Source organism: Hypanus sabinus, chromosome 9 (assembly GCF_030144855.1).
Source record: "Hypanus sabinus isolate sHypSab1 chromosome 9, sHypSab1.hap1, whole genome shotgun sequence".
NCBI lineage: Eukaryota > Metazoa > Chordata > Chondrichthyes > Myliobatiformes > Dasyatidae > Hypanus > Hypanus sabinus.
The window spans coordinates 74265756-74292624 of NC_082714.1; the positions used below are offsets into that span (position 1 = coordinate 74265756).

General features: G+C 41.1%; 1 protein-coding gene across 1 annotated transcript in view; it reads left to right on the forward strand.

Moving 5' to 3' along the window:
• The window catches only part of ctnnbl1 (catenin, beta like 1), a 293894-nt gene that overhangs the window by 33243 nt on the left and 233782 nt on the right, over positions 1-26869 (forward strand). Inside the window, exons 3-5 of the mRNA XM_059979909.1 lie at positions 19952-20058; positions 21417-21556; positions 25773-25870. Coding sequence (XP_059835892.1) covers positions 19952-20058; positions 21417-21556; positions 25773-25870 — 345 coding nt within the window. The remainder of the gene's footprint in view (positions 1-19951; positions 20059-21416; positions 21557-25772; positions 25871-26869) is intronic.

The following is a 26869-nucleotide window of genomic DNA, read 5'->3' on the forward strand; positions in this document are numbered from 1 at the left end:
GGGAGGTTTGATTGAGAACCCACTGCTGTGGGTACTGGCCATCTGACAAGTTTGTCCTATGTTGAGCTTCACTTCTGTTTGGGCTAATAGTTCACTATTTGATTGCTGATCAAATGATTCATGTTGATGCTGAGAGAATATTGTCAGCAAAAGGCACACTCCCAAGGCAGCCAGAAAACAAGCAAGAATGGTGTAATATTTGGAGTGAGACTTTGAGATTCTGCTGGATGAGATTAATGCTAGGGAGGAGGGGGTGTCATGGGGCCAGAATACATTCAGAGCTGCCAATAGGGGAGGCAAGAGACAGCTGAAGTCCCAGGGAAAAAAGTTCTAAAAATATCATGACCTGTTCAAAAGCATTCGTTAATACTGTCATTGAGGCTGCTTATTTTTAACATACTTGCACATAACATTAAATTTACAGTTGCTATAACCTATCACAATGATTCATCTCGAAGGCTGCAAACACCAGGAAGCAGCCTGCTGGAGCAGTGCTTGGCTGTCAACTATCTATCTACTTGTTGCTACCAAATTCTTTTTCATTGCCTTTAGTCTAAACAGCTCTCGTTCATAGATTGCAGGACTTTGTACTTACTGGTTAAATGTTAGTACATAAGACGATAAGATAGAGAAGCAGCGTTAGGCCATTTGGCCCGTCGAGCCTGCTCTGCCATTTCATCATAGTTAATCTGCATTCCATCTCAGCCCCAATATCCTGCCTTCTACCAGCATCCCTTCATGCCCTGACTAATTAAGGATCTATCAATCTCTGCCTTAAATATACCCAATGACTTGGTCTCCACAGAATTCCTCAGATTCACCACTCTCTGGCTAAAGAATTTCCTCCTCATCTCCATTCTAAAAGGATGTTGCTGTATTCTGAGGCTGTCTTCTGGCATTTCCTGTGGTATTCCGACCATAGGAAACGTCCTCTTCACATCCAGTCTATTGAGGCCTTTCAACATTTGATAGGTTTCGATGAAGTCTCCCTTCATTCTTCTGCATTCTAGTGAGTAGAGATTGAGAGCCATCAAATGCTCCTCATGAGGAGCCTTTCAATTCCAGAATCATTTTCGTGAATCTCCTTTCAACCCTCTCTGATGTCAGCACATCCTTTCTTAGATAAGGGGCCGAAAGCTGCTCACAATGCTTCAAGTGAGGCCTTACCAGCGCATATACAGCCTCAACATTTCATCCTTTTATATTCTAATCCTCTAAAAATGAATGCTAACTTGCTCACCACTGTCTCAACCTGCAAATTAACTTTTAGGGAATCACTTTAGATTTTTGAACTTTTTCTCCGTTTTTAGAAAATAGTCTACACTAGTATTTCTTCTACCACAGAGCAAGACCGTACACTTACCGATACTGTGTTCCAACTGCCACTTCTTTGCCCATTCTCCTAATCAGTCTGAGTCTTCTGTATCCTCAAAAGTACCTGCCCTTTCACCTATTTTCTTATCATCTACAAACCTGGCCACAAAGCAGTCAATTTTGTCATCCATTTCATTGACATATAATGTAAAAAGAAGTGGTCCCATCACTAGTCACTGGCAGCCAACCAGAAAAGGCTCTTGCAAACTTGATTACAAAGCATTCAATTCCATCATCTAAATCATTGCATATGACGTAAAAAGAAGTGGTGCCAACACAGACCACTGTGGAGCATCACTAGTCACTGGGAGCCAACCAGAAAAGGCTCTCTTTATTCCCGCTCTTTGCCTCCTGCCAATCAGATAATGCTGTATCCATCCTAGAATCTTTCCTATAATACCATGGGTTCATAGCTTGGTAAGCAGCCTCATATGTGGCACCTTGTTAAAGGCCTTCTGACAAACCAAGTACACAGTATCAACCAATTCACTTTTGAATATCCTGCTTGTTATTTCTTCAAGAATTCCAGCAGATTTGTCAGACAACTTTTTGCTTAAGGACACCATGCTGACTACAGCCTATTTTGTCATGTGCTTCCAAGTACCCAAAACCACATCCTTAACAATCGACTCCAACATCTTCCCAAATACTGAGGTCGGACTAACTAGCCTATAAATTCCTTTCTCCCCTTCTCCTTCTTGGGAATGGAGTGTTATTTACAATTTTCCAGTCTTCCGAAACCATTCCAAAATCTACTCTGTAAGATCATTACTAATACCTCCACGATCTCTTCAGCCACCTCTTTCAGAACCCTGGGGTGAACACCATCTGGCCCAGGTGACTTATCTACTTTCAGATCTTTCAGTTACTCAAGAGCCTGCTCTCTCGTTATCATAACTTCACACACTTCATGCCTCCTCACTCCTGGATCTTCCACCATATTTCTAGTGTCTTCTAACATAAAAGCTGATGCAACATACTTATTCAGTGTGTCTGCCATTTCCTTGTCCCCCATTACTACCTCTCCAGCATCATTTTCCAGTGGTCTGATATCTATTCTCACTCCTCTTTTACCCTTTATGTAGCTGAATAAACTTTATATATCCTTTTTAATGTTATTAGCTTACTTTTGTATTCCATTTTTAACTTAGTAACTTTTTTATTTGCCTTTTCTTGGTTTTTAGAAGCTTCCCAATCCTCTAACTTCCCAGTAATTTTTGCTGTATTATATGCTCTCTCTTTGGGTTTTATGTTGGCTTTGACTTCTCTTGTTAGCCGCAGTTATGTCATCTTGCTTTTAGAATGCTTTTTCCTCTGAGATGTATATATCCTGTGGCTTCTGAATTGCTTCCAGCATTACTAGTCGGTGTTGCTCTCCTGCCAACCTTGCCAGTGTTCTTTCCCAATCAGTTCTGGCTAACTGCTTTCTGCGCCTCTGTAATTCCCTTTACTCCACGGATACATCTGATTTTATGTTCTCCTCAAATTTCAGGATGAATTCGATCATAGTATGATCATTTTCCCCTGAGGGTTCTTTTACCTTCAGCTCTCTAATCAATTCTGATTTCATTGCACAACACCCACTGCAGAATAGCTTGATCCTCTAGTAGGCTCAACCATGATCTGCTCTACAAAGCCATCTCCTAGGCACTCTAGAAACTCCCCCTCCTGGAATCCAGCATCAACCTGATTTTCCCACTCTACCTGCGTATTGAAATCCCCCGTGACTGTTGTTACATTGCCCTTTTGACATGCATTTTCTATCTCCCATCAGGGTCTTTTTGGGTGTCTGTATACAGCTCCTGTCAGGGTCTTTTTACCTTTGCAGTTCCTTAGCTCTATCCACAATGACTCAGTACTTTCTGACCCTATCTAATAATCTGATTTCATTTTTTCCAACAGAGCAATGCTGCCCTCTTTGCCTTCCTGCCTGTCCTTTTGAGATGTGTATCCTTGGACATTAGCTCCCAGCTATAACCTTCTTTCAGCCATGATTCAATGACACCTATAACATCATACCTACCAATCTGCAACTGTGCTGCAAGTTCATTCACCCATTTCAGTTTTGTCCCACCTTTTATGTTGCAACTCATGCTGTTGTCTATAATTTTGTCCTATCAACAGCCCCGCCTCACTACACATTGCCTCTATCTGTAAGCCAACTACCTCATCTTCAGCACTATCATCCACCTTTTCTTTGATACTCTTGCATTGAAATATACGCAGCTCAGGACACTAGTCGCAACATGCTCAACCTTTAGATTCTTAACTTTGAGGCCTTACCAACATTTGTCTCCACAGCCTCTCCACTAACAGTTCTGACACTCTGTTTCCCATCCTCCCTGTAGCTCTAATTTAAACCCCAACGTGCAGCATTAGCAAGCCTTCCTGCTAGGATATTAGTCCCCCTCCAGTTCAGGTGCAAGCTGTCCCTTCTGTACGTGTCCACCTTCCCTGGAAAAGAGCCCAATGGTCCAAAAATCTTGGGCCTTCCTGCTCCAACTTCTTAGTCACGTATTAAGCTGTATAATCTTCTGAGTGCTGACCTCACTAGCACATGTCACAGGTAGCAATCCTGAGATCACAACCCTGGAGGCCCTGCCCTTTAACCTAACATCTAACTCCCTATGCAGAACCTCATCACTTGTCCTACCCATGTCATTGGTACCTACTAAATATGACTGCTGTTCATCTATTCCTCAATCCGTGGATTTCAGTGGTTCCATCAGCTCCCAAGTGCTTCAACTGTGACACGCCATAAGCCTTGACAAGTTCACTTTAATACTTAAATAGTGCATTGTTCTCTGACCTCTCTCATTATCAAGGTGTTTTTGCCCACAGAACTGCCTCTCACTGGAATTTTTTGGCCTGTGCACCATTCTTCATGAATTTTAGAGATTATCGTGTGTGAAAATCATAGGAGTTCAGCTTGTGAGATACCCAAACCACCCTGTGTGGCACCAGCAATCATTGCATGTTCAAGTTCACTTCGATCTCATTTCTTCCCCATTCTGATGTTTGGTTTGAAAACAACTGATCTTCTTGACCATGTCTGCATGCTTTTATGCGTTGAGTTGCTGCCACATGATTGGCTGGTTAGATATTTGTTTTAATGAGCTAATGTACAGGAAGTGCCTAATAAAGTGATACTGTGTGTATGTCATGAATTATTATTATAAGCACCTTTAAAATGGTGGAAAGACCTCTGCAGTCTCACTACTCAAATAATTTCAGACACTTCATCACCGAACCAAAAATGAATGCTGGAGTGCTTTCTTTTAAGTGTATAGCTGCACTTTTCTTTGGCTCACCAAAGTTCACACTTTGTTGCTACATACTGTAATTTAGCGGAGCCCACAGCTTTTATTCCCAGGTTTCACGATTCTAAATTAGCTGTGTAATATCAGTTAATGACTTGACATTGGTTGTCTAATTAATTAGGATATTGACAGAAAGCTTGTTTATCACTTGTTCCTACTTTTTTTTAAAACCTTAAATTCTTTATAGAGATTACATTAATTGTGCACCATCTTCTTTGGTAAAGAAATGCTCTTTGCAAAATACAAGAAGAAATCCTCAGTTTGTCTTCCTTTTATGATTATAGCTTGTGACCCAGGCTCAGTTCCTGCTGCAGTCTGTAAAGAGTTTGTAAATTTACCGCGTGAATTCCCTTCGGAAGCCCCGGTTTTCTCTCACATTCCAAAAACATACAGGTTAGTGGATTAGTTAGGCGCATGGTGTAACTGGGTGGCATGGGGTTGTTGGGCCAGAAGGATCTTTTACTGTATTTCTAAAATAAGAAGGCAATGGAGGTGAAGGAAGATGAAAATGAAGGAGAGCACAATGCCTCAATGCATCCAAATGCCGGATATTGGCACTGCAAGAGGGGCCAAAAGAGATAAGAGAATTTAAAGAAATGGAAGATATATAAAGGGAAAAGCTTCCAAGTGCTAGTTGTTTGCAGTCAACCAGGAGGCATCTGCCGTCTAGAGGGAGTAATTCCATGCTGATGATTTCCTGTTGGGCTAGGCCAGGGGTCGGCAACCCGCGGCTCCGGAGCCGCATGCGACTCTTTCATCTCTGTGCTGCGGCTCCCTGTGGCTTTGGAAAATAAATGATGAATATTTAATTAAAATGTATTTTATGTTAGTTTGTTAGTTTTTGAAATGTAATTCTAAATGTGAAGATCATGGTGATCTTGTACAATCTAAATAAAATGTGTTTTTTGTCGCTATTAATATACGTCACCACTGCCAATGCCTGACACCCGCCAGTGTGCGATTTCTTTAATTTTTCGATCCAAGGTAGGCTAACTATGGAAAATTCTAAAAAAAAAAGAAAAGTGACTGAAGAAAACAGAATGTTTAATGATACGTGGGCAGATTCATTTGCTTTCACTGCTGACGAGACTGGTTTACTGGTATGCTTAATATGCAATGAGAAACTAGCAAACAACAAAAAGTCAAAAGTCGCAAGACATTTCCAGAATAAACACGCAGCCTTTGCTCAAAAATATCCAGATGGAGATGTGAGAAAAAAAGCCGTTTTGGAACTGATGCGGAAGGTTGATCTGAGCAAAAATCATTTCAAGAAGTGGATGAGTCTAAAGACAAAGGTGATATTGAACAAATAGCGCTGTTCTGCCGGTATGTAAACTCTGCCGGGCCACAGGAAGAAATGATTGAGTTGATACCTCTAAAAGGCCAAACATGGGGGGAGGACATCTGTGAGGCTGTCTTGAATTGTTTAAGAGCCAAAGTAATAAACCTATCTGGTGTCAGTAGCTACTGATGGGGCACCAAGTATGACAGGAGTGCACAAGGGATTTGTGGCTTTACTGCAGAAGTCGCTGGACAGAAAGCTGCTGACTTTTCACTGCATCTTGCACCAAGAGGCACTGTGCGCTCAAACATTTCCACCGGAATGCACAGAAGTAATGGATGTTGTCATTCAGATTGTCAATAAAATAATGGCAAAAAGTTTAAATCACCATCAATTCCGTTTGTTACTGGACGAGCTGGAAAGCGCATATTCTGATCTCCTGCTGCACAACAAAGTCCGGTGGCTGTCAAGAGGGGAGGTGCTGAAACGCTTTGTCGCGTGTCTGGAAGAAGTGAAAACTTTCCTGGGCAGCAAAGGGCTCACCTTTCCTGAGCTGGAACAGCCAGAGTGGCTGTAAAAGCTACACGTCATGGTAGACATGACAGCGCACCTGAACACGCTGAACACAGCTCTTCAGGGGAAAGGACGCACAGCCCTGCACATGTTGGAGGATGTTTTGGCATTCGAGCGCAAGTTGACAGTTCTTGCCAGAGATTTACAGAAAGGCACATTGTCTCACTTCCCCAATTTGAGAGAGTTCAAACAAGCTCACGACATGATAAATTCGGAGTATTTACATTCTGCAATCATCGCAATGCAAACATCGTTTGGGAAACGCTTCTGTGAGTTCAGAGAGGAAAAAAACATATTATCATTCCCGGTCACTTCCCTAAGCATCGATCCATCCCCACTGAATACGACTGCATTGGCAGGTGTGAGTCAACCTGATCTTGACATGGAACTGGCCGACATAGCCGACAAAGACATATGGGTGTCCAAGTTTAGACGCTTAACAGCAGACCTTGAAGATGTTGCCCATCAGAATCACAAATGGAGTGATATTGAAAACCTCCCCAAACCGGACAAACTTGTGTTCGAAACATAGAATGCTATCCCCGACATTTATGTAAACATTAAAAAGTATGCGCTTGGAGTCCTGTCGATCTTTGGATCCACATATGCATGTGAGCAGATGTTCTCCAACATGAACTTTATTAAAAACAAACATCGCACACGCCTCACAGATGACAGCTTGCGATCCTGTGTAAAGATGAAGGTGACGTCGTCCAGCCCTGATGTGCAGACGCTGTGCGCTGAGGTCCAGGAGCAGAAATCCCATTAACCAAGTATGATAAATATTTTAATTGCCTATTATTTTACGTATATTCAATTTTTTTCATTGTTCAGTGAAATAGTACTTTTATTTTTTAGGTTGACAGCTGGCTGACGTTATTTTTGGTTTGCTGCTGGCGGACAATTTAAGTTCGGCATTTTTCATAAATACAAGAAGGACTCAAATAGACATTGAGTATTTTACTTAAAAGTAACCTACAACCCATCGTCTTTTGTTCGGAGTTCAAAAAGTTATTGTTGCATGCAGAAATGTAATTTTGTTTTCTCTGCAGGAGTTCATCGATTTCATAAATGCAACACATTATAGTTTGTTTATACATAGCATAAAGGCAAAAAAAAACATTGTATGCAGTGTTATTTCATTTTATATGTCAAATGCGTTTTGTGGCTCCCAGTGTTTTCTTTTCTGTGGGAAACGGGTCCAAATGGCTCTTTCAGTGATAAAGGTTGCTGACCCCTGGGCTAGGCATTAGGAAGGAATTATTTAAAGCTGGTGAGAATACTCTTTGAAATATTCAGTGTGTGCTGTTACGTACTTGTGACACATGACAGTGGTGCGCTTGTCACGTGACTGGGGTTGAAGCTATACTGGACTTGAGGTAATGGTCTTGTGATGGTGGAGTGAAGTCATTTTCCCGCCAGTAGAGATCATGTAACAGGTTTTTTTTACAGGTTATAAAAGGAAGACCCCACCCTGAGAGGAGGAGCAGTTCGTGGCTGGATTTGCCAAGTTGACTTCATGCCACTGTGTGATTTAATGTGATGATGCAGTTTAGTTGAAAGATGAAGTTTTATCTAATGCCTAAAGTTTAAAAGGTCATTGCCAGCAGGTTCTTTACAATACTGCTAGTTTGAGAGTCAGTGGAGAGTGAAGATCGGAGTTCGGGAATTAGAGACCGAGGAGAATCTATTTTCGACGGTGAAACGGGTTCGACCTTATTTAATCCTTATTTGAAAGGAATTCGTGGACTGTTCTCATGTTAATAAAGATTGAGGACAGTGTGATAAAGGAAAGGTCAGTGCCTTTAAGCTGTTTCGTTTCGTTTCGTAAATTCTTCGTGGGAAGTTTGACGTCGGGGTTCGAACCAAAACGACGTGAAAGAGCATTTAAATCGTCTTATAAAGTCTCTCCTTTTAAATGGACCGTGAGCATTTCGAACTTGTTGCAATACTACTTTAAAGAACAGTTTTTGCAACATCGTTTTAAGAACTGTTTGAGCTGCATCGCTTTAAGAACTGTTTGAGCTGCCGCACAGCAGCTGATTTCCGGTTACGTTAGTGTTTGTTTACTTTTGGGGGGGTTTGTTTTCAGTGTTTAATAAACGTGTTGTTTGTTATAGAAACCCTTGCCGAACTCATATATTTATTGTTGCCTGAATACGTAACAGTGCTCAAGGATTGCCAACCAGACTAACTTTAGGAAATGACAAAGAGAACGAAGGTATCCAATAGCTTAAAGTTATGGAGAACCTCGAGGACATTACTTTCACTTCTTTGTAAGGGCTCACTGTCAGTCTGATCACACAGTGACTGAGCTAGATAGCAATTGCCCCAAAGGCAGAAGTGGAGAGCATCCCATTTCTTAGTTTCTATGTGTAGTTCCCAGCTGATCCAAGTAGAATTCTTGTCTCTATCACTTGGGATGAGGCCTGTGCTCCTCAAGAATTGAAAAGCTGTGAAGTAGTAACTTTATGTGGTTATTGAAGAAGAATGTCACTTAAAGGCAACTTTATTTTCTCATTTGAAATGTAAGGTCCTGCCAATGAACAACTTTCTTCTTAGCGTCATGTACACCTCTCCTAACCTAATCTCCAGGAGCAAATAATAATTCCTTAGGCTTAGACACTTTGGCATCAGGGTGGAGTCTTGCCCGGAATAATCTGAGAGTTGATTACTGGATAGAAGCTAAAGGAAGTTGCATGAGGATAACAGTGAGTCACAATGTATGCTTGTGTTGAAGTTATGGTGTAGTCTGGGTTGCCTTGTGTGTCCAGTCTCCAGGGAGGTCACCTGTTAATAAGCAAGATTTGTCCAGGGTCTCATGCAACCAGGAAATCCATTCTTTACAGCTGGGCTGTGGCATTATGTGCCAGAAATTGATTGAAGCCAGTCCATCATAGGAATCTCCTCTTCTTCCAAGAGAATGAACAGCTACAGTGTTGATTGCATACTGATGCTGAGCTGTCAAAATAACCTGGGATGTTACTGTGCGAAACAGAGTTGGGTTGATGCTTGCTAAATTGGTGTAAGCTAATTGTGGGTAATTGGGAATTCATAGTTGTCGTTATAATCAGATCATCCTTGATCTCATTGAATTAGGAAACAGAACTCAAGGGTCAAGTGATATGCTCCCAAATTCTGATTCGTATGTGTACGTGACCATGGAGAATGTGAACAGTTTCCCAAATATCAGGAATTATAAGAATCAGGTTTATTATCACTGGCATGTGTTATTGAAATATGTTAACTTAGCAGCAGCAGTTCAATGCAATACATAATGTAGAAGAAGAAGAAGAAATAATGATAAATCAATCAATTACAGTATACATACAATGAATAGATTAAAATTGTGCAAAAACAGAAATAATATATATTAAAAAAGTGATGTAGTGTTCATGGGATCAATGTCCATTTAGGAATTGGAGGGCAGAGGGGAAGAAGCTGTTCCTGAATTGCTGAGTGTGTGTCTCAGGCTTCTGTACCTCCTACCTGATGATAACAATGAGAAAAGAGCATGCCCTGGGGGCTGAGGTCCTGGATAATGGACGCTGCCTTTCCTAGACCTTGAAGATGTCCTGGGTACTTTGTAGTCTAGTACCCAAGATAGAGCCAACTAAACTCACGACCCTCTACAGCCTCCCCACTACTCAGGGAAGGCAAATTAGGTGATGGCTTTCAGTTGGTTCCACACTTAATGCTTTTTTTTTCTCCCCTTTGCCTTTGTCCGCTTATGGGTCTTTCACTTATTATTCTTCAAGTATCTCTGCCTCAGTCAAAGGTTTTCCTAGTGAAAGGTCTCACCCCCAAAACATTGAATGTCTATTCTCATCCGTAGAAGCTGAGTTCCTCCAGCATTTTTTGTGTGTTGCTCTGGATTTCAAGCTTCTGCAGAATCTCTTGTATTTATGAAAGGCTGTGTTCTCCTGTTCTACAGTATATATTTGGTGATGTCACTTAGGATTAATTATAGGAAGGGGTTGGAAAGGTTGGCTGTTTAGTTGATAGCAGGGCAAGGACCCGTAAAACATAGCAGCAGAATGAGGGCATTCAACTTATCGAGTCTTCTCCGCCATTTCATTATAGCTGATCCTAGATTCCATTCAAACCCATACACACTCTGATGCCCCAACCAATCAAGAATCTATCAACTTCCGCTTTAAATATATTCACGGACTTAGCCTGTGGCAGAGTATTCCACGGATTCACCACTCTCTGGCTAAAAGAATACTACTTACGTCTGCTCTAAAAGGTAATCCCTCAATTTTGAGGTCTCCAGTTCTGGATACCCCTAGCAGAGAAAAAATCCTCTCCATTTCCACCTTATCTAGTCCTTTCAAGATTTGGTAGGTTTCAATGAGATTCCGTTGCTCCCCACCCCTAATTGTCCAGTGAGTACAGGCTGAAAGCTGCCAAACGCTTCTCTTATGTTAACCCATTCATTTCGTGAATCATCCTCGTGAACCTCCTCTGGACTCTCTCCGATGATAATACATTCTGTCTGAAATATGGGACTCAAAACTGCTCACTGACCCAAAACTCCAAATGCGGGCTGACTAGTGTCTTATAAAACTTCAGCGTTATGTCCTTGTTTTTATATTCTATTCAACTTGAAATAAATGCAAATATTGCATTTGCTTTCTTTACCACAGACTCAACATGTGAATTAACCTTCTGGGAGTCTTGCATGAGGACTCCTAAGTCCTTTTGCACCTCTGTTATTTGAATTTTCTCCCATTTAGATAATAGTCTGCACTACTGTTCCTTTTAATCCTAGAAGGTTATAAGGCTGACAGGAAGGAGCTTAAAAAGGAAATTAGGAGAGCCAGAAGGGGCTATGAGAAGGCCTTGGTGGGCAGGATCAAGGAAAACCCCAAGGCATTCTGCAAGTATGTGAAAAGGATAAGACGTATCAACTGTGACAGTGGGAAAGTGTGTATGGAACCGGAGGAAATAGCAGAGGTACTTAATGAATACTATGTATTCACTATGGAAAAGGATCTAGGTGATAGTAGTGATGACTTAAAGTAGACTGAAAAGCTTGTGGATATGTAGATATTAAGAAACAGGATGTGCTGGAGCTTTTGGAAAGCATCAAGTTGGATAAGTCGCCGGGACCGGATGAGATGTACACCAGGCTATTGTGGGAGGCGAGGGAGGAGATTGTTGAGCCTCTGACGATGATATTTGCATCATCCATGGGACTGGAGAGGTTCCAGAGGACTGGAGGGTTGCGAGTGTTGTTCCTTTATTCAAGAAAGGGAGTTGAGATAGCCCGGGAAATTATATACCAGCGAGTCTTACCTCAGCGGTTGGCAAGTTGATGGAGAAGATCCTGAGAGGCAAGATTTATAAACATTTGGAGAGGTATAATATGATTAGGAATAGTCAGCATGGCTTTGTCGGGCAATTCTTGCCTTACGAGCCTGATTGAATTTTTTGAGGATGTGACTAAACACATTGATGAAGGAAGAGTAGTCGATGTAGTGTATATTGATTTCAGCAAGGCATTTGATAAGGTACCCCATGGGATCCAAGGGGACATTGCTTTGTGGATCTAGAACTGGCTTGCCCACAGAAGGCAAAGAGTGGTTGTCGACAGGTCATATTCTGCATGGAGGTCGGTGACCAGTGGTGTGCCTCAGCAATCTGTTCTGGGACCCTTACTCTTCGTGATTTTTATAAATGACCTGGATGAGGAAATGGAGGGATGGGTTTGTAAGTTTGTTGATGACACTAAGGTTGGAGGTGTTGTGGATAGTGTGGAGGGCTGTCAGAGGTTACAGCAGGACATTGATAGGATGCAAAACTGGGCTGAGAAGTGGCAGGTGGAGTTCAACCCAGATAGGTGTGAGGTGGTTCATTTTGGTAGGTCAAATATGATGGCAGAATATAGTATTAATGGTAAGACTCTTGGCAGTGTGGAGGATCAGAGGGATCTTGGGGTCCAAGTCCATAGGACGATCAAACAGCTGCGCAGGTTGACTCAGTGGTTAAGAAGGAATACGGTGTATTGGCCTTCATCAATCGTGGAATTGAATTTAGGAGCTGAGAAGTAATGTTGCAGCTATATAGGACCCTGGTCAGACCCCACTTGCAGTACTGTGCTCAGTTCTGGTCGCCTCACTGCAGGAAGGATGTGGAAGCCATAGAAAGGGTGCAGAGAAGATTTACAAGGATGTTGTCTGGATTGGGGAGCATGCCTTATGAGAATAGGTTGAGTGAACTTGGCCTTTTCTCCTTGGAGTAACAGAGGATGAGAGGTGACCTGATAGAGATATCTAAGATGATGAGAGGCATTGTTTGTGTGGATAGTCAGAGGCTTTTTCCCAGGGATGAAATGGTTGCCACAAGAGGACACAGGTTTAAGGTGCTGGGGAGTAGGTACAAAGGCGATGTCAGGGGTAAGTTTTTTATTCAAAGAGTGGTGAGTGCGTGGAATGGGCTGCTGGCAACAGTGGAGGAGGCGGGTACGATAGGGTCTTTTGAGAGTCTTTTGGATAGGTACATGGAGCTTAGAAAAATAGAGGGCTATGGGTAAGCCTAGTAATTTCTCAGGTAGGGACATGTTCAGCACAACTTTGTGGGCCGAAGGGCCTGTATTGTGCTGTAGATTTTCTAGGTTTCTCTGTTTACCAAAATGCATTATCATATATTACCCAACACTGAATTCCACCTGCAAACACGGGACTGGGAGAATGTTTCGCTGAACACCTACGCTCAGTCCGCTAGAGAAAGCAGGATCTCCCAGTGGCCACACATTTTAATTCCACATCCCATTCCCATTCTGATATGTCTATCCATGGCCTCCTCTACTGTCAAGATGAAGCCACACTCAGGTTGGAGGAACAACACCTTATATACTGGCTGGGTAGCCTCCAACCTGATGGCATTAACATTGACTTCTCTAACTTCTGTTAATGCCCCTCCTCCCCTGCTTACCCCATCCCTGACATATTTAGTTGTTTGTTTTTTTTCTCTCTCTCTGCCCATCACTCTGCCTGTTCTCCATCTCCCTCTGGTGCTCCCCCCCCCCCACTTTCTTTCTCCCGAGGCCTCCCGTCCCATGATCCTTTCCCTTCTCCAGCTCTGTATCACTTTCGCCAATCATCTTTCCAGCTCTTAGCTTCATCCCACCCCCTCCGGTCTTCTCCTATCATTTCACATTTCCCCCTCCCTCCACTACTTTAAAATCTCTTAATACCTTTCCTTTCAGTTAGTCCTGACGAAGGGTCTCGGCCCGAAACATCGACAGTGCTTCTCCTTATAGATGCTGCCTGGCCTGCTGTGTTCCACCAGCATTTTGTGTGTGTTGACTGAATTCCATCTGCCACTTTTTTGCCCATTTGTCTAAGTGCTGCTCCAATTGCTTCCTCAGGACTACCTATCCCTTCCTATCTTTGTAGTATCTGCAAACTTTGCCACAAAGCCATGAATTGACCATCACTGTGAAAAGTAGCAGTCCCAATATTGACCCCTGAGGATCACTGCTAGTCATTGGCAACCAATCAGAAAAGGCCCCCTTTATTCCCACTTGCTGCCTCCTGCCTGTCAGCCATTCCTCTATCCATGCTGGTATATTTCCTGAAACACCACAGGATTTTATCTTGTTAAGCAACCTTGTGTGGCACCTTATCAAATACCTTCTGAAAGTCTAAGTAAATGACATTCACTACCTTTCATTTGTCCACCCTTCTTGTTAATTCTTGGAAGAATTTTAACGGATTTGTCAGGCAAGATTTCCTTTTACAGAAACCATGCTGACTTTGGCTGACTTAACCATTAGTCTCCAATTACCTCGAAACCTCGTCCTTTATAAACACTTAACCAACCACTGAGATTGTCTTTTGTCTTCTTCCATTCTTAAAGAGTGGTGTGACATTTGCAATCTTCTGGTCCTCTGGGACCACTCTTGAAAGATCATGACCAATTCATTCGTTATCTCTTCAGCAGCCTCTCTCAGGATGCTGGCACGTAGTCCATCTCGTCCAAGTGACTTATCCACCTTAAGACCTTTGAGTTTGCCAAGCACTTTTCCCTGCTGCTTCCTGATACTCGCCCACCCCTGGCATACAGATTGATGTAATAGATAGTTTCAGAATTTAATCAGGTGCGTATAGAAAGAAATTGGATCAGAGATTGTAAGTTATTAGTTTCCATAGTTGGAAACTCTATTTTATGAGAAGTGGATTGTAAGAAATAATTGCCCATCTATTTAACCACCTGTTATACTGGCTTGATACTTCCTCTAATTTGGTTGTTTCTTTCTCTCTCCTGGATGTTTTATTCTCAATTATTTTTAATTGGCATTTCTAGCTGCATTGCTGCCACATTTCTGTTACATTGCTACATTATAATTACTGGTTCATTTTTGTTTCCCTGTTTTCTCTGGTACTTTGCATTTGAAACTTAAAAAGGAAAATTTGGAAATTGGTTTATATTTAATTTTCATAGGAACAGAAAGTTGCTCTGACCCAAAGACACATCTGCTATTTTACTAGATAAAATTAAATCAAGATCTGCTTGTTGTCTTCAGGAGAAGGAAACCAGACATTCATGAACCAGTCCTCACCGGGGGAATCAGGAGAGGGTCACAGCAACTTTAAATTCCTCTGTGTTACCATTTTAGAGGATCTGCCCAGCATCTAAGTGCTGTTACGAAGAAAGCATAGCAGAGCCTCTGCTTCCTCAGAAGTTTACGAAGATTCAGCATGACATTGAAAACCATGACAAACTATTATAGATGTGTAGTGGAGAGTGTATCGACTGGTTGCATCACAGCATGGTATGGAAACACCAATGCCCTTGAATAGAAAACCCTACAAAAAGTAGTGGATACGACAAGGTCAACAATGGGTAAACCCCTCCCACCAGTGAGCATAATACAGGAAGTGCTGTCGCAGGAAAATAGCACCCCTCATCAAAGACCGCCACCACCAAGACCATGCTCTTTTCTCACTGCTGTCATCAGGAAGAAGGTACAGGAGCCTCAGAACCTTGCCCACCATGTTCAAAAACAGTTATTACCCCTCAACCATCAGGCTGTAGAACCAGTGGAGATAAATTCACTCAACTTCACTTGCTTCATCACTGAACTGTTCCCCCAATCTATAGACCCACTTTCAAGGACTCTTCATCTCATGTTCTTGGTATTTGTTGCTTATATATTTATTATTATTTTTCCTTTTGTTGTCTTTTGCACATTGGTTGTTTGCCCAACCTGTTGGGTGTGGTCTTTCATGATTTGATTATTTCTTGGATCTACTAAGTATGCCCACAAAAAATGAATCTCAGGGTTGTATATTACATATTGTATGTTATGCTAATTGTGTTTAGTGCATCAATGAAGGTCCTTCATCTCTGTCTGTCCTTGGCTACTCAGATGTAGAAGGATTCTTCATTGCTGTTTCTGTTTACCTTCAGGGTTGTTGGCCCTGAGCTGAACCCCAAAACCTGGAGGAACAGTGGACCACTCTTAGTCTGGCCTCAACCCTTTGACTTGTTTTTCATTGGTGATCCTACCAAGAGCCAAACTCTGGGTCATTGAAGCATGCAAGCTTCCAAACCATGTCAGACTGTGGTCCTCTTGGAGGAGAGTTGTATATGGTTACGTATTTTGATAATAAATTTACTTTGAAATTTGAATTTTTAACTCTTTATTATTTTATCTGACACCATTATCCATTAAAAGCCTTACTATCTTAGTCTTGAAAATTTCAGTTGATTCCCAGAATGCTTCCTGGCCTGCTGAGTTCCTCCAGCATTTTGTGTGTGTTACCCAGAAAACTTCATATGTTATGCAATTCAAGTTTCCATCATTCTCCTGAATATGAAAACTGATCTGTCCTGTCATTCTTATTTATATTGAAATGATATACTTTACTGCCAAGACCAATATCGTGTCCCTTTAATCATTCTTGCAGAGATGAATTGGAGCTGCTTTTTGTTTTAAACCTCTGGAATTTATTGCTCTGAGATTGCTCTAGAATTTGAACGAGCTTTGAAGAATCAGTGATGTCCTTTAAGATTTGGTCACTTGGAAGAGTGATTCATACTACAAAGGTATCCCTCTCCAACAAGATGACATCTATTCTTGAAATTAATGGAATTACCATAGTTGTGTACCCGTCCATCAACGTCCTGGTGACCAGAAGTTCAGCTGAAATAAACATTGCAGCTACAAGAGCCATTCAGTTGCTGGGTGACCTACCTGACACCCCAAATTCTGCACATTTATGAGGCACAAGTTTGAAATGTAATGAAGCACTCTTGACTTGCCTAGATTATTCTACTAAGTTCTAACAATTGAGGATAAAAATGCAACACACAGTGTGCCACCTAGGCTGTCTGTGGCAACTTGTTGGCATCTGTTGGAAGAGTGTGGGTGTGTATTCCTAAATGGTCCAATGTAAAAGAGCACAAGCTTTGACTGTGACTCATGACCAGACTGTGTAACAGTTTCTTCCCTCAAGCCATTAGACTCCTCAACTACCAGAGTCTAGTCTGACACCAACACATACAAACACACATACCTTCAACTGGGATTCCTGAATGTGTTATTTCCCTCGATGCAGAGAAAGCACTTGATCATATAGAGTGGAACTACCTTTTTGCAGTTTTAGAAAAAATTGACTTCGGTCAAAGTTTTATCTCTTGGATCAAATTGCTGTATCTGTGTCCTATTGCCTCTGTTTTGACTAATTTTCAGAAATCCCAGTTATTTAACCTCAAATGTGGCACCCGTCAAAGATGCCCTTTAAGTCCCTTTCTCTTTGATTTGGCTATAGAACCTTTGGCGATAGCATATCGAAGCTGTCCTGAATTGACCGGGATTTGGAGGGGGGGTGTTGAGTATAAAGTTTCTCTTTATGCTGATGACTTATTACTTTTTCTTTCAAATCCGTCTACATCCTTACCTACAATGTTCTCACTTCTTGATCAGTTTAGCCAGTTTTCTGGCTATAAACTTAACTTACATAAGAGTGAACTTTTCCCAATTAATAAAGAAGCACAAGAATTAGTATGTCGTGACCTCCCTTTTAAGTAGTTCATAATCAATTTACTTATCTTGGGATTACAGTTACAAGGAAGTTTAAAGATCTTTTTCGTGAAAATTTTGCCAATCTTTTATATACTACAAAACGGAGTCTGTCACAATGGTCACCTCTATCTATGTATTTGGTAGGTCGTATTAATGTTGTTAAAATGTATGTTCTCCCTAAATTTTTATATTTATTTCAATCAATCCCAATTTTTATTCCTAAAACTTGTTTTGATTCCTTAGACTCTATTATTTTGTCTTATCTGTGGAAGAGTAAGCGTTCCAGAATTAATAAAGTTTATCTCCAAAAATCTAAAAAAGAGGGTGGCATGGCCTTACCTAATTTTCGTTTATATTATTGGGCAGCCAATATACGTTGTGCTACCTTTTGGTCTTTTTTCCATAGCCAATCCGAGTGCCCTAATTGGGTGGCAATGGAGTTGAGCTCCACTAAAGATTTATCTATTTCTGCACTTCTTGGCTCTGTACTCCTTAGTAGTTTGTCTAGATTAATTGTTAATCCTCTTGTTAGACACACTTTGTGAATATGGGCTCAGTTTAGGAAATTTTATGGTTTCTATGGTTTTTCCTCTTCTAGTCCTATCTTACATAATCACCTTTTTTTACCTACTATGTATGATTCAACATTCCATGATTAGTATAGGAAGGGCATTAGACATTTTGAAGATCTTTTTACTGATAATCGCTTCGCATCTTTTCAACAGCTCTCTGCTAAGTTCAATCTGCCTAATGCCCATTTTTTTTAGATATCTCCAAATTAGACACTTTATTAATCCTTTAATTCCTAACTTCCCTGAAATGCCTGAGAAAAATGTTATGGATTTATTTCTTTCTATTAATCCACTGGGTAAAGGTTTAATATCATTTATTTGTGATAAATTAGCATTCTTACGGTGTGCCCCTGTGGATAAAATTAGAATGGCTTAGGAGCATGATTGAAATATCTCTTTATCTGATGAGACTTGGGACTCGATTCTCAAATCGGTTAATTCAACCTGTCTTTGTGCTCGCCATTGCCTTTTACGGTTTAAGATTGTTCATAGAGTCCATATGTCTAAATCTAAATTATCTCGATTTTACCCTAATATTAGTCCTCTTTGTGATAAATGCAAAGGGGCGAGGCCTCTCTTATTCATATGTACTGGTCCTGTCCTAGCTTAGAAAAATTTTGGAAAGATGTCTTCATAACTTTATCCTATATTCTGAATCACCACTTAGAACCTAACCCTTTAATTGCTTTGTTTGGTTTTTTTGGGTGAGACAGATATACGTTTGAGTTCGACTAAGTGTTGAATATTATCTTTTGCTTCTCTCCTGGCTAGACGTTTAATCCTCCTTAGATGGAGAGATGTTGCCCCACCCACGCATGCTCAATGCCTTAATGATATTATGTCCTGCTTAGACCTTGAAAAAATTCATTATTCTGTTCTTAATTCGGATATAAAGTTCCATAAGGTCTGGGGACCTTTTATTGAGTGCTTTCATAACCTTCCTCTTAATTAAGGTTTTTTTTTCAGTCCCTTGCTTTCAGCTCTTTTTTTGGTAGTAGGCATTATTATCTTCTGTTTTCAAGTGTATTTACAGTTTTGGGGGTTTGAATGACCTGATTTATATTCTCTCAATTGTGTTGTGGTTGGTCTGGAGTTTTTTTGTTGCGGGGCTTGGGGAGGATACTAACTTTACATGACTTCAATTTGGGTGCTTTCTCGATTATCTTTTTTGTATTATATTGTATGTTAATTTTTGCACTGTATTAATTTTCTTCATTTTGGTTTGGGGTTTTTTCCTATCTGTAGTGATGTAGAAAATGCATAAAAAAAACCAATGAAAAAAACAAAAAACATACACACACACACTCTCTCTCCCCCTCCCTGTCCACCTCCCCCTCCCCTCTCTCTACCTCCCTCTCTGTCCTCCTCCTCTCTCTCCCCCTCTCCCCCCACACCACTCCCTTTGTAATTTTTGCTCATTTCTTTTTCAATTCCTGCTAAAACATTGTTTACATTTACATCATTTATTATTGTACTTTGCCCTTTACTGTGTCTATTGTATTGTTTATTAATTATTGTAATGTCTTGCACTGTTTTATGCACTTTATGTAGTCCCGTGTAGGTCTGAAGTCTTGTGTAGTTTTGTGTTGTTTCAGGTAGCCTAGTGTAGATTTGTGCTGTTTCACGTTGCACCATGGTACTGGAGGAACGTTGTTTCGTTTTTACTGTGTACTGTACCAGCAGTTATGGTTGAAATGACAGTAAAAGCGACTTCACTTGAAGCATGATCTCGACTTTAAATGCAGAGAAACAAATGTTTCTTTAGTGGTTAACAATGTTTCTTTTGCTTCAGGCTGAACCTTTGGATGAAAGCTCAGTGAAGAAGATGATCCTGACATTTGAAAAAAGGGCCTATAAAAATCAGGAGCTCCGTATCAAGTTCCCAGAGAACCCAGAGAAGCAAGTGCTTTACTTTTCTTATCAAACCTCAAATATTTAACCTAAACGGATAAAGAAAGTGGGGTTTTGCATTATATTCTTTGATGTTTTATACTGCAAGACCTTTGTCAACAGTAACAGTGCAATGTACAGTGTGTGCATTGTTTATTGATTGTCTATAATGATAACTGATGGCTTGTGTTCCATATCACCTGTGTGGTACAGCAGTTTTAATTGACTTATCAGTCAGTGATGGAACACCAGCAAAAAGAAATCATTCTGTGATTTTTGTGGGTGATAACAGCAAGCAGAATTACCCACAGCAGCTAACTATGCTTTTTACCTAGCTATGTTTTTCACTTAATTTACAAACACAATTGTTTGTATTTTGCCATTAATAATTTCTTAAGTGCCAATGATTTAATGTTTGCTGAGATTTTTTGGGTAGTTGGCAAAACTACCCAAAAAATACTTTTATCTTGAGACCACTTGTTTGAAAACACTGTACTGTTTGATCCTAGTTCTAGCATCTAGCAAGGCACCAGTTTAATTCTGATCTTTAAGTGTGTCAGAATTTTCAATATATGTCTGTACATATGCTCACAGACAGCTCTCTAAACACCCACACAGATAATTTTGAATACAACATACTGGGCATTAAACTCAAAGATATTTCCAAATTACAAACCACTATCTTCAAAATATAAAGTCCACGTGACTGAAAGCAAGAAATTATGACAAATGTTACTAACATAGGAAAACATTTTGGCTTTTGTTTAATGTCATATATGTACCCAGTTTTCATGAGGATGGAGAAGTACTTGTTTATTTTAAGCCTTACTATGTTTGGTAAATAGGGTGGCTGATGCTCTGGACTATTGTATTTTTCCCCTAATAATACTCAGCACTTTAATGCTTCAGCCATCTGCACATTCCATTTTGGAATTCCCTTCATCATTGCTGCAGTGCATAATACACTCCTATCTCATGTACAAAGAGATCAATAATTATAATTGCTTTAATTACATGGAGTCGTTTGCTTCTCAAATGCATAACGTCAATATTATATCTGTTTTCAATGTGCTGTATAAATAGTGTGTGTCCAGAATCAGAATGTGATTGGTGAAATGGTAGTGGAAATTGAGCAATGTATTGGTCTGGATTTAGAGAACCTTTGACTCTTTGCAGCTTGCTTTGTGCACGTTCTTCTGTCCAAAACTCTTCTCACAGAGCCAGTGGCCTTACCTTCCTTTGATCATTATGGTTAAACTTATGGAACTGGTTGTTAAAATAATTGCCTAAAACAAAAAATTCAACCAGTTACTGAAAACTTCATGCCACTAAAATATTTTAACAGTTATTTTCTGTTTACTTTGTAGGTTCATGGAGTCGGAGTTGGATTTAAATGATATAATACAGGAGATGCATGTGATTGCCACTATGCCAGACCTGTATCACTTACTTGTGGAACTCAATGCTGTTCAGTCCCTGATTGGTCTTCTTGGCCATGAAAATACTGATATCCTTTCAATGCTAGTTTAATAAAACTGTTCAGAACTTAATGATGTGCATCTGCCATCTTCTTTTTATACCTTAAGGAACTGAACTTGTTCATGACATGCACTTGGTGGCCATTTTATATGCACCTCCTGTATATGTTTATGGTCCTCTGCTAATATTAGCCCATCCACTTCAAGGTTTGACATGTTGTGCATTCAGAGACACTCTTCTGCACACCACTGTTGTAACATGTTATTTGAGTCACTGTCACCTTCCTATCAGCTTGAACCAGTCAGGCCATACTCCTCTGACGTCTCTCAATAACGAGGCATTTTCACCCACTGAAGTGCTGCTCACCAGATGTATTTTGTTATTTGCACAATTCTCTGTAAACTCTAGAGACTATTGTACATGAAAATCCCATGAGATCAGCAGTTCCTAAGATACTCAAACCAGCTCTTCGGGTACCAACAATTATTCCATGATCAAAGCCACTTGGATCACATTTCTTCCCCATTCTGATGTTTGGCCTGAGCATCTTGATCATGTCTGGTACTGTTGCACATTGAGTTGTTGCCACATGATTGTCTGACTAGATTGAATTTGAATTTATTTATTTAAAACTTACATCCATCCTACAATGTGAGGGAGTAAAACTCTTTGCATTGTGGTTCCGTCACAATGTACAGGCATGTGAATTTATAAGTTTAATGGCTTGAGGAAAGAAGCTGTCCAGTAGCCATTTGGTCCTGGCTTTAATGCCATGGTACCGTTTGCCAGACAGAAGCAACTGAAGCAGTTTATGGTTGGGGTGACTAGTGTCCCTGATGATCTCCCAGGCCTTTTGTACACACCTGCTGCTGTAAATGTCCTCAGTGGAGGGAAGTTCACATCCACAGATGCACTGGGCTGTCTGTTCCACTCTCTGCAGTGCCCATTGTTCAAGGTTAATGCAGTTCCTCTACCAGGCAGTGCTATAGCCAGTGAGGATGCTCTCAATGGTGCACCTGTAGAAGGACTTGAGGATATGGGGGCCTATGCTGAACTTCTTTAGTCATCTGAGGTGGGAGAGATGCTGTTATACCTTTTTTGCCACAAGGCTAGTGTGTGCAGTCCAGGTGAGATCTTCGGTGATGTGTATACTGAGGAACTTGAAACTACTCACTCTCTCAAGTGCAGTCCCATTGATGTTGATTGGGGTGAGCCTGTCATCCACAATCAGCTCTTTTGTGTTCTGGACATTGAGGAAGAGGTTGTTACCTTGACGCCACTGTGTCAGAGTGTTAACCTCCCCTCTGCAAGCTGTCTTATCACCTCTAGAAATAAGGCCAATGAAAGCTGTGTCAGCTGCAAATCTGATCAGCAGATTGAAGCTGTGTGTGGCAGCACAGTCATAGGTGTAAAGGGAGTAGAGGAGGGACTCAGGACACAACCCTGAGGGGGGGGGCATCTGTCTTGAGGGGCAGAGGTGAGGGAGCCCATCTGATGAGAAGTCTAGGATCGAGCTACACAAGGTGGGGTGCAGGCCGAGGTCTCTGAGCTTCCTGTCAAGTCTGGAGGGAAGTATGATGTTGAATGCTGAACTGTAGTCCAGGAACAGCATTCTAACATACACATCCCTCTTCTCCAACATCCTTCTCTACATAAGAAGACGGGAGGTGTTGTTGGAGTAGGTGGTTGGGTTGGACGGGAGGTTTGAGTAGGGGTGTGGTTGTACGGAGGTGATGTTGGAGAAGTGGTGGGGATGGACGGAGGTGATGTTCGAGTAGGGGTGTGGTTGGACGGGAGGTGATGTTGGAGTAGGGGTGGGGTTGGACGGAGGTGATGCTGGAGTAGGGGTTTGGTTGTACGGAGGTGATGTTGGAGTAGGGGTGGGGTTGGACGGGAGTTGATGTTGGAGTAGGGGTGTGTTTGGACAGGAGGTTCTGTTGGAGTACAGTTGGGGTTGGACGCCAGGTCTGGTTGGTGCATGGGTGGGGTTGGACGGGAGGTGCTGTTGGAGTAGGGGTGGATATGACGGAGATCTTGTTGGAGTAGTGGTGGCGTTAGATTGCAGGTCTGGTTTGAGTAGGGGTTGAGTTGGACGGGAGGTGCTGTTGGAGTAGGGGTGGTATTGGACGGGATGTGATGTTGGTGTAGGGGTGGGGTTGGACAGGAGGTGCAGTTGGAGTAGGGGTGGGGTTGGACGGGCGGTGATGTTGGAGTAGGAGTGGGGTTAGACGGGAGGTGCTGTTGGAATAGGGGTGGATTTGACGGAGGTGTTGGAGTAGAGGTGGGGTCGGACGGCAGGTCTGGTTGGAGTAGGGGTGGGGTTGGACGGGAGGTGAAGTTGTAGTAGGGGTGCGGTTGGACAGCAGGTGTTGTTGGAGTAGGGGTGGGGTTGGACGGGAGGTGAAGTTGTAGTAGGGGTGCGGTTGGACAGCAGGTGTTGTTGGAGTAGGGGTGGGGTTGGACGGGAGGTGGTATTGGAGTAGGGGTGGGTTTGGACGGGAGGTGATGTTGGAGTACGGGAGGACAGTATGAGGACAATATGGAGTGCTGTGGCTATGGCATCATCAGTAGACCGGTTCCGTCAGGTGAAATCCAGTAATTTGTATTAATAAGCAGGTGTATAGATACACCCAATAAAGCGGCCACTGAATGTAAATTTATAATAATATGTGGCTCAGGAGATACACATGGTCATATTTGCTAAGCAGATGTATGTGTCCTGCAACTAATTTATTTTTAATAACCCAAGCAGCTTTTCTGCAATAATTTTTACATGTACAAAATAAATTCCCTTCTTTTTATTGACCAAAATTACTGCAATCTGCCTTAATATTTTTCCAAGTGTTATCTGGTTTTACCCATGGAATATTTTTGTGTTTGCTGGTGAGATTAATGAGGACAATAGGAAGTTTTTTAGAATAAGAAGTTTTTTTAAATATATTTCAACAATTTGTTATTTAACAATGAAACCTTCCAAGCGGTAAGATAATTGTGTTTTCATAAAATGTTATCTTTTTTTAAAATAAAAATCTCATAACTTATAATGTGGAAATCAATGAGAAAACCCAACTTTTGTGACATTCTGGATTTACATAGAACAGTATAACACAGGAGCAGGCTCTTTGGCCCACAATGTTATACCAAACCAAATAAATTAGTAATCAAATGATCAACTAATCCCTCATACCTACACAATGTTCATAATCCTTCCATTTTCCTCACATTCATGTGCCTATCTAAATACCTTTTAAAGGTCCCTAATGTATCTGCATCCACCACCACTCTGTGTATTTAAAAACAACCTTTAAAATGACCGCTTCTCAGCTTAAATGTATGCCCTCTAGTATTATACATCTCAACCCTAAGAAAGAGATACTGCATAATCTTATGGGTCTCTATCTAATCTCCCCTCAGCCTCTGCTGTTCCAGAGGAAACAACCCAAGCTTGTTCAACTTCTCATAGCATGTGCCCTCTAATTCAGACAGCTTCCCACTAAACCTCTTCTGTACCCTCTCCAAAGCCTTGACATATTTCCTATAACGGGGTGGCCAAAGCTATATGTAGCACTCCAGATGTGGTCTAACTATTTTTATAAAGCTGCAATATAATTTCATGACTTTTGAACTCAGTTCTTCAATTAATAAAAGCAAGCATGATTTTCAAATGGTTCGGACATGATAAAGGTAATGTGATTATATCTGGTAGGAACTTTAATGATATGAAACTTTTTGCATGCCAGCACCATAGAAATGTGTTCAATCCTGCTGTCTGCACGGTTTTCATGTTCTCCCCATGTCTATGGGATTTCTGTAGGTGTTCTGATTTTCTCCCACTTCTCAATGGTGCAAGAGTTGGTTTGTAATTGACTTTGATAGTGTGCAGCTGAGTGCTAGAAACTGGGGGTGGCGATCTGCGTAATTTTATTTTCTCCCCAATGTACAGTACCCCCCTGCCCTTCAGCAAAACAAACCTGTCAGAAACAAAAAGCAAGTCAGTCAGCATCTGTGGAAAAAGAATGGTGTTAATGATTCGGTTTGATAAAGGATCTTTTTTCTCGAATGTTAACTCTTTTTCTTTCCTCAAATGCTGAGAAATTGCAGAGTTTCAGCATCAACAACTTTTTGGTTTCCTGATCATCAGCTTGTTCTGTTGAGTAATGCTAACAAAATGAATGTTATTGTTTAATAGTGTTGTTTGTGTGCAGATTTTTAAACGTGTTGAATGATCTTTAACAAATTGCTACATGTTTCCATTGCGGTGGTTGACTTGCTGCAGGAGCTTACAGATATAGACACCCTGCATGAGAGTGAAGAAGGAGCAGAGGTTCTCATAGATGCTTTGGTGAGTGCAGTGATTTTTCTTTTACTTTACAGATTTTTGCAAATTTGTCCATAGATGGGCAGGGGATGCCAGACAAATTGGGTAAATAGGTGGTTTGGGGAATGCTCTTTCCACCATTCACACAGGACTTTCTAAATTCTCCTTTCTGGTGACTACTTTGAGCAGTAATGGTCCAGGCATTCCCTGGAGTCAGTGGGACTGATGTGAAGTTTCAGTTTTCAATTGTACAAAGCTCTGTGCAAATTGATCTCGAGTTTCACATCATTATGTTGCACTCACAGGTCTTAAAGCTGGCTTCCTAAAACACAAGCCTAGTGCCTATGAGGTATTTTCTACTGTTGCTTGCAAGAGCATATAGACAGAGATAGATTTATAAACAGAACATCAGTTAGTGAGGGTAACAACTTTCATTTAACTGAAGTGTTTGGGAATAACAATATATCAAGAGTCATGCCATAAAAACATGCGGTTTAGAAAACACCACTACAAATATGTATAATAGAGGCTTTTTCAGTCCAAGTACAGTTAAGCTATTTACATGATTTGACAGTAATCAATTGGTTGCTCAAAAATTAGCTGCTTCTTACTAAGCATTTTAATTTGTCCTTTCAGTTTTGCATTATGCATTTGGGGCATTGTCTAAGCTCTTTGGTGGTATGAGTTCCAGAAACTGGAAAATTGAAAATGTCACCTTACTCTTCAAGAAGGGAGAGAGGCAGAAGAAAGGAAACTATAGGCCAATTAACCTGACCTCAGTGGTTGGAGCCGATTATAAAGCATGTGATTTTGTGGTACTTGGGGGCACGTAATAAAAGGAAGCTGTAGTCAGCATGATTTCCTCAAGGGGAAAATTTTTTCCTGACAAATCTGTTGGAATTCTTTGAAGAAATAACAAGCAGGATAGACAATGGAGCATCTGTTGTTGTGTACTTAGATTTTCAGAAGGCCTTTGACAAAGTGCCACACATGAGGCTGCTTAACAAGCTACAAGCCTATGGT